Source organism: Rhinopithecus bieti, unplaced genomic scaffold (genome assembly GCF_001698545.2).
Source record: "Rhinopithecus bieti isolate Rb0 unplaced genomic scaffold, ASM169854v2 scaffold_42772, whole genome shotgun sequence".
NCBI classification, from domain to species: Eukaryota; Metazoa; Chordata; class Mammalia; order Primates; family Cercopithecidae; genus Rhinopithecus; species Rhinopithecus bieti.
In genome coordinates, this window is record NW_016818842.1 from 151821 (window position 1) to 158749 (window position 6929).

The following is a 6929-nucleotide window of genomic DNA, read 5'->3' on the forward strand; positions in this document are numbered from 1 at the left end:
TGTTCCAGAGGGGCTGGGGAACATCTGGTTAGGAGTCGCCTCCTCCCATTTGGCTCACCAAAAGACATGATGTAGTCGCGATAGACCGGGAGGTAGAAGAGGCCAGCCAGCACGGCCAACCAGGACCGGAGCCCTGGGAAGAGCTGGGAGAAGCCATTGCTCTCGGTGGAGAAATTACAGAGGAAGCCTGTACACATGATCCCATGAGGGTGGGCGCCTAGCACGTAGTTCTGATCCGGGGGCAGCTCTGCCGTTTTCACCAGCTTCGGGGTGTTGAGCAGGATGAAGGGAGGATGGAAGGCAAGACACCGGTTGAAAAGAGGGGCCCTCCACCCCAACAGAGTTCCGAGTTAAAGTTTCTTCGGATAGGGTCAAGGGCCCAGGTTTTTTGTTTTTGTTTTTGTTTTTCTTGAGACAGAGTCTCACTCTGTAGCCTAGGTTGGGGTGCAGTGGCGCGATTTCGGCTCACTGCAACCTCCGCCTCTGGGTCCCAGTTCAAGCTATTCTCCTGCCTCAGCCTCCTGAGGAGCTGCGATTGCAGGCACGTGTCACCATGCCCAGCTAATTTTTGTATTTTTAGTAGAGACGCGGTTTCACCATGTTGGCCAGGTTGGTCTTGAACTCCTGACCTTGTGATCTGCCCACCTTGGCCTCCCAAAGTGCTGGGATTATAGGCTTGAGCCACCGCACCCAGTCTCTTTTTATTTTTATTTTTTATTTTTAGAGACAGGGTCTCACTCTGTTGCTCAGGCTGGAGTACAGTGGTGCAGTCATGGCTCACTGCAGCCTCTAACTCCTGGGCTCAAGCGATCCTCCCACCTCAGCCTCCTAAAGTGCTGGGATTATAGGTATGAGCCATGGTGCCCCACCAACGGCCCACTCTTGAACATCATCTACTCCCAGGCCAGGCGCGGTGGCTCATGCTGTAATCCCAGCACTTTGGGAGGCCAAGGCAGCTGGATCACTTGAGGCCAGGAGTTTGGGACCAGCCTGGCCAACATGTTGAAACCCTGTCTCTACTAAAACTACAAAAATTAGCCAGGCATGGTGGCGGGCGCCTATAATCCCAGCTACTAGGGAGGCTGAGGCATGAGAATAGCTTGAACCCAGGAGGTGGAGGTTGGAATAAGCTGAGATTGCACCACTACTCTCCAGCCTCGGCAACAGAAGGAGACTCGGTCTTAAAACAAGGCTGGGTGTGGTGGCTTATGCCTGTAATCCCAGCACTTTGGGAGGCCAAGGCAGGCGGATCACGAGGTCAGGAGATCGAGACCATCCTGGCTACCATGGTGAAACCCCGTCTCTACTAAAAATGCAAAAAAATTAGCAGGGCATGGTGGCGGGCGCCTGTAGTCCCAGCTACTCGGGAGGCTGAGGCAGGAGAATGGCATGAACCCGGGAGGCGGAGCTTGCAGTGAGTCGCGATCACGCCACTGGACTCCAGCCTGGGTGACAGAGCGAGACCTCCTCTCAAAAACAAAACAAAACAAACAAACAAACAAAAAACCACCATCCATTCCCTGTCCCCTGCCTGAGCTTAGGCAGTGGGGAGCTTAGGCCCCAGCACAGGGAAGGGCTCCTAGGTGTGGGAGATGGGGAGAGGGAGGAAGCAGTGTTTCTTCAGGGTGACCCATCACCTTGACAGGATAATAATCCCTTAGTTGTCTCCAAATTGCCTGGTTCCTTATCCACTCCGAACGCCTTCCACCTGCAGACAATGAGATACTGGTGGAAGAACCCCTGGAGCCACTTCCCCTTACCCTCCATGTCCCCACCATCTCTGGCTACCTGGGCCCCCGTCCGGAGCTCACCTTGGTTGGGTGTGTCCCAGTCCACGTAGAGCCACACCAAGTAAACAACAGAGAAGGTCCAGAGTGATGTGAAGAGGAGGACGAAGACAAGAAGGAAGAAGAAAGGGCCTGGGTGAAGGGTGAGGAAGAAAAGAGTTCACTTCTGAAACTCCATCATTCTCTCCAGCTGCTCCCTTCCCTTCCTCCCCTTCAGAACAACCAGCTATCTCCTCTGGCCCTCTCCCAGACCAGTCACCTGGTCATTGTTCTTAGGCATGCAAGCCAGCAGCCCAGCCACTCTCCCTCCAAGGCCTACTCCCCTGGCAGACCCCAGGCACCTGTGCCTCCCCTGCTCTCACCCATGAAGAGGAAAGTGAGCACATATTGGTAGGCGCCCACTGCTTCTAGATGCTGCTTCTGTAGGGTTTTGGAGGTGGTGGGGGGCGATGGGGCTGTGGCAACTCCCATTGCAGAAGCTCCCCTCTTCCAGCAGGACCCCAGAACCCGGAGGACAAACGATGAAGGCTCAGATGTGGACCTGGGCAGACTTTCTCCATACAGTAGCCCAACCTTGGGGTCCTGGCTAAGTCGCAAATCACCTCCCGGAGTAGCGTGTGTCCCCAGGTATGTGAGTGGGGAGACCTTTGGATTCAGAGCCCCAGATGTCTCTGGGTTTTTTCTCAGCCTGATCTTTGAACTTCCTGTCAGTCACCAGCCTGGGCTGGCTGCTGGGTGGGGCTGGGAGGCGTAAAGGGTGTGCAAGGGAGAGGTGACACCTGAGTGTCCCAGGAATTGATGTTGGAGTGGACAAGAGTGATCTGGCTAGCCCACCCATTGGGTCCCAGGCGCTGGCAGGGGCCAGGAGCCCTGCTGAGACTATTTGACCTCTAGTTGGGGGGCAGGGCCTGGTCCACATCTCCAGGAATTTCAAGGTCACCACCCCTGCCTGGACCTCCCCCGCTGTGCAAATACACACACATAGGCTGTAGGTCTGTTTCCCACCTTTAATTTTTTTCTTTTTTCTTCTTTTTTTTCTTTTTTTGAGATGCAGTCTCACTCTGTCATCCAGGCTGGAGTGCAGTGGCTCGATCTCGGCTCACTGCAACCTCTGTCTCCTGGGTTCAAACGATTCTCCTGCCTCAGCCTCCCGAGTAGCTGGGATTACAGGCGCCCCACCACGTCTGGCTACTTTTTTTTTTTTTTTTTTTGTATTTTTAATAGAGACGGGGTTTCACCATGATGGCCAGGCAAGTCTCGAACTCCTGACCTCAAGTGATCCACCCGCCTCGGCCTCCCAAAGTGCTGGGATTACAGGGGTGAGCCACCGCGCCCCGCGGCCAGTCTTTAATTTCACTCCCCCACCCGCAGTCACCCAGGGTACAGGCGAGGCCAGGCGGTGGGGCGCGCCTAGGTGAGGACCAGGTGCCTGTCGGCGGGGACACCATAGCGCGCCTTGTGCGCCTCGAAGAGCTGCGTGAGTCGCTCCACGTAGCGAGCTTGCAGCGAGTCCACCTGGGCCGGGCTGGGCTGGGGGCTCTGCTGCACCGGAATCGCCGCCCTCACAGCGGGCGGGACCGGAGGCGATCGGGGCTGGGATCCCCGGTCCGCCCCCTCCCCTCCCTTCCTCCTCTCCCTTCCGCCCGCGGGGATCGGCGGGGACAGAGTTCAGGGCTGGCGCGGTGGCCAAAGGCCAGTGTGGGTGGCGAGGCACCAACGCGGGACGGGGTGGGAGCGGGCACAGGGTAGGAATCGCGGGACCGAGGCTGGGGCTCACCGACAGTGCGGGTGGGCGCGCGGAAGGACAGCTGGAGGCCCCGGCGGCCGGGGAACAGCGGCAGGGCCACGCTTAGCAGCAGATGCAGCGCCTCCTACGCCCTCCGCACCCACCAGTCCGGAGGGTTCGGGAACTGCTGGAAGAGCTCGTTCTCCCTGGAGAAGACAGGCACCAGGGAGGCCGCGGGGGAGCAGGGCGCGGCTGACTCCTGGCCCCGGGGTCCGCGGGTGGCACCCCTCTCCTCCTCCCCGGCCCGGCATCCCTGGCGTCCCCACCGGGCCACGCTCGGGTCCTCACCCGAGTTCCAGAACTGACGTAACGAAGCCCTTCTGATTCCGAATCGGAAAGCTCAGTGCTCCGAGTTTTGCCACCAGCGCCTCCAGGGGCCCTGGACGGACACCTGGCCACCCCTGAGGCAGTACTGGCCTTGTCAGAGGAGACCAGACCTGGGGGGAGGGCAGAAGCTGGGGGACTCAACGCCTGGGTCTTATTTATTTATTTATTTATTTGGGGATGGAGTCTTGCTCTGTTGCTCAAGCTGGAGTGCAGTGGCCTGATCTTGGTTCTCTGCACCCTTGACCTTCAGGGCTCAAGTGATCCTCCCACCTCAAGCCTCCCAGTAGCTGGGACCACAGGTGTGTACCACCACACCTGGCTAAATTTTTGTTTTTGTTTTTTGTTGTGTAGAGATAGGGTTTCCCTGTGTTGCCCAGGCTGGTCTTGAACTCCTGGCCTTAAGTGATCCTCTCGCCTGGGCCTCCCAAAGTGCTGGGATTACAGGTGTGAACCACCACACCCAGCCAAAGCCTGGGACTTGGAAAGAAGAGCGGAGAGGACATGGGGAAGAGAGAACTGGGCCCCAGAGCCCCCCAGGAGGAGGATGGTGGGGCGGGAGACAGCAGCAAGGTCCCCCTCTTCTCACATGATGTAGTCCCAGAAGAAGGGGAGATGGAACCAACAAGGCAGCATGAGCGGGTGTGGCCGGAGCTCCGGGAAGAGGCAGGAGAAGCCCGTGGGCTCTGTGCAGAAGTTGGCGAAGGCTCTCACGACCAGGACCCCGTGAGGGTAGAAGCCAAAGAGGTAGTTCCAGGAGGGGTCCAACTCTGCAGTTCTAACCAGCTGGGGAGCAGAGGGGAGCACCCCACCCCAACAGTGAGATTGCACTTTGGGTGATGGTGGTCCCAAGAGTCTATCCTGAAGCTACAACTGCACCCAGTACCCCACTGCCCGAGGTCCTCACCAAAAGGGGAAGTAGTTACAGAAATGTCTTCAAACTGCCCAGTTGCAAACCCAGGCAGATCTTCGGCCTCCAGCCCTGGGTGTGTTTCTATCCCGATAGAGCCAGACCAGGTAGAGGACCACCAGCATCCAAGCCCGGCCGAGGAATGCAAGGAGCCAGGCTGCCGGGCGCACCTGGGCTGGAAGACGGGGCAGGGGGAGCTCACAGTACAGGTGTGTAAACCTAGGTCTTCCCTCTGCCCCCTTCCATCCCACCTGCTCCCCAAACTCCCTCCCTACACCTCCTCCCTCGGGGTAAACGAAAACAGACCACCAGCTGCTGGGGCCCTGCCCAGATTCCCAGGCCTTGGGGACTCACGCAGCCCTAAGAAGGAGAAGACCCATTGCAGGACAGCAAACACTTGGAGACCCCTTTGGAGAAGGCTGGAGGAGGCCGCCATATTCTGGAGGAATGTCACACAGGGGCCACCCCCATCTCTTAAGCACACCTCCTTTTGGCCCAACACACTGGCCCTGACCCTTGACCTTGGTCCCGCCCCCATTTTCCGCCCCCTTTCCTGCTCTGCACACTGGAGCCCATGCTCCCAGGGAAGGAAGGGCTAATCATTACCTGGGCTCACAAGGCTATGATCAATGGGACCAACAGAGATGACCAGGGGTGTGGCCCGGAGCCTGGGGGAGGTGTTTGAACTCTGCAGAGGTCAGGGGGCTGGTCAGTTTCGGTGGCTCAGACCTATTGTTTTTTGTTGTGTAGAGATGAGGTTTCACTGTGTTGCCCAGGCTGGTCTTGAACTCCTGGCCTTAAGTGATCCTCTTGCCTGGGCCTCCCAAAGTGCTGGGATTACAGGTGTGAATCACTACACCCAGCCAAAGCCTGGGACTTGGAAAGAAGAGCGGAGAGGACATGGGGAAGAGAGAACTGGGCCCCAGAGCCCCTCAGGAGGAGGATGGTGGGGCGGGAGACAGCAGCAAGGTCCCCCTCTTCTCACATGATGTAGTCCCAGAAGAAGGGGAGATGGAACCAACAAGGCACACTTTGAGAAGCCAAGGATAACTTGAGCCCGGGAGTTCAACCAGCTGGGGCAACAAAGCAAGACCCCATCTCTACCAAAAAAAAAACAAACAAACTCAAAAAACATTAGCCAAGTGTGGTGGCACATGCCTGTAGTCTCAGCTACTTGGGAGGCTGAGACAGGAGGATTGCTTGAGCCCAGAAGGTTGAGACTGCAGGAAGTAAGCCATGATTGTACCACTGCACTCCAGCCTGGGCAATAGAGGCTGTCTCAAAAAACAAAAACAAAACAAAATAAAACCAAAACACACACACACACACACACACACACACACACACACACACACACACACACACACCAGGACCCTCTGGGAAGGAGAGAGGTGGTCTGAATGGGGTGTCCTACAAAAGGCAGGGCTCCTGCATGAATCGAAACAGCCTGAAAACCTGCTAATCACCAAGGCTGGTCCCTGAGGCCCAGGACATGCAAGAGCAGCATAGGCGTCTGTGGGAAAACACTTGCCAAGGGGTGTTTTCTCCTGTCCCTACTCGGCTCACCGCCATCCACAGGACATGGGACAAGGGTAGTGGGGCCCAGGATGAGATGGGTTCCAAACTCTGGCCAGAACGATGCTCAATCCCATGGAAAGGTAACCAACCAGATAATCAGCTCCACCTAGCAGGAAGGAAGGCTCCTTAAAGGAGGTTTTCCCTGAAGACTAGAGAGGAGGAAGAAAAGGGATTCCAAGTCAGCCATGGAGGCTCACATCTGTAATTCCAGCACTTTGGGAGGCCTAGATGGGAGGATCACTTGAGGCCAGGTGTTCGACACCAGCCTGGTCAACATAGTGAGAACCTCCCATCTCAAAAAAGTCAAGGTAAGGCCAGGCGCGGTGGCTCACACTGGTAATCCCACCACTTTGGGAAGCTGAGGCGGGCAGATCACTTGAGGTCAGGAGTTCAAGACCAGCTTGACCAACATGGTGAAACCCTGTCTCTACTAAAAATACTACAATTAGCTGGGTATGGTGGCAGGCGCCTGTAGTCTCAGCTACTCGGGAGGCTGAGGCAGGAGAATCACAAGGTCAGGAGATCGAGACCATCCTGGCTAACA

General features: G+C 56.9%; 1 protein-coding gene and 1 long non-coding RNA gene across 3 annotated transcripts in view; both read right to left on the bottom strand.

Moving 5' to 3' along the window:
- Positions 1 to 2800, bottom strand: part of MOGAT3 (monoacylglycerol O-acyltransferase 3) — a 22893-nt gene extending 20093 nt beyond the window's left edge. For both annotated transcript variants that reach the window (XM_017857689.1, XM_017857688.1), the window contains exons 1-4: positions 2150 to 2800; positions 1812 to 1919; positions 1638 to 1708; positions 59 to 263 (exon numbers count right to left, since the gene is read on the bottom strand). In XM_017857689.1, the coding sequence (XP_017713178.1) occupies positions 59 to 263; positions 1638 to 1708; positions 1812 to 1919; positions 2150 to 2258 (493 nt within the window). In that variant the 5' untranslated portion in view covers positions 2259 to 2800. The remainder of the gene's footprint in view (positions 1 to 58; positions 264 to 1637; positions 1709 to 1811; positions 1920 to 2149) is intronic.
- A 273-nt stretch (positions 2801 to 3073) lies between these two features.
- On the bottom strand, positions 3074 to 5296 carry LOC108518900 (uncharacterized). The gene is made up of 4 exons (XR_001882483.1): positions 5162 to 5296; positions 4805 to 4982; positions 4487 to 4683; positions 3074 to 4010 (listed from the first exon to the last, which is right to left on the bottom strand). It is a non-coding gene; the product is annotated as an uncharacterized LOC108518900 (long non-coding RNA).
- Positions 5297 to 6929: the final 1633 nt, after the last annotated feature.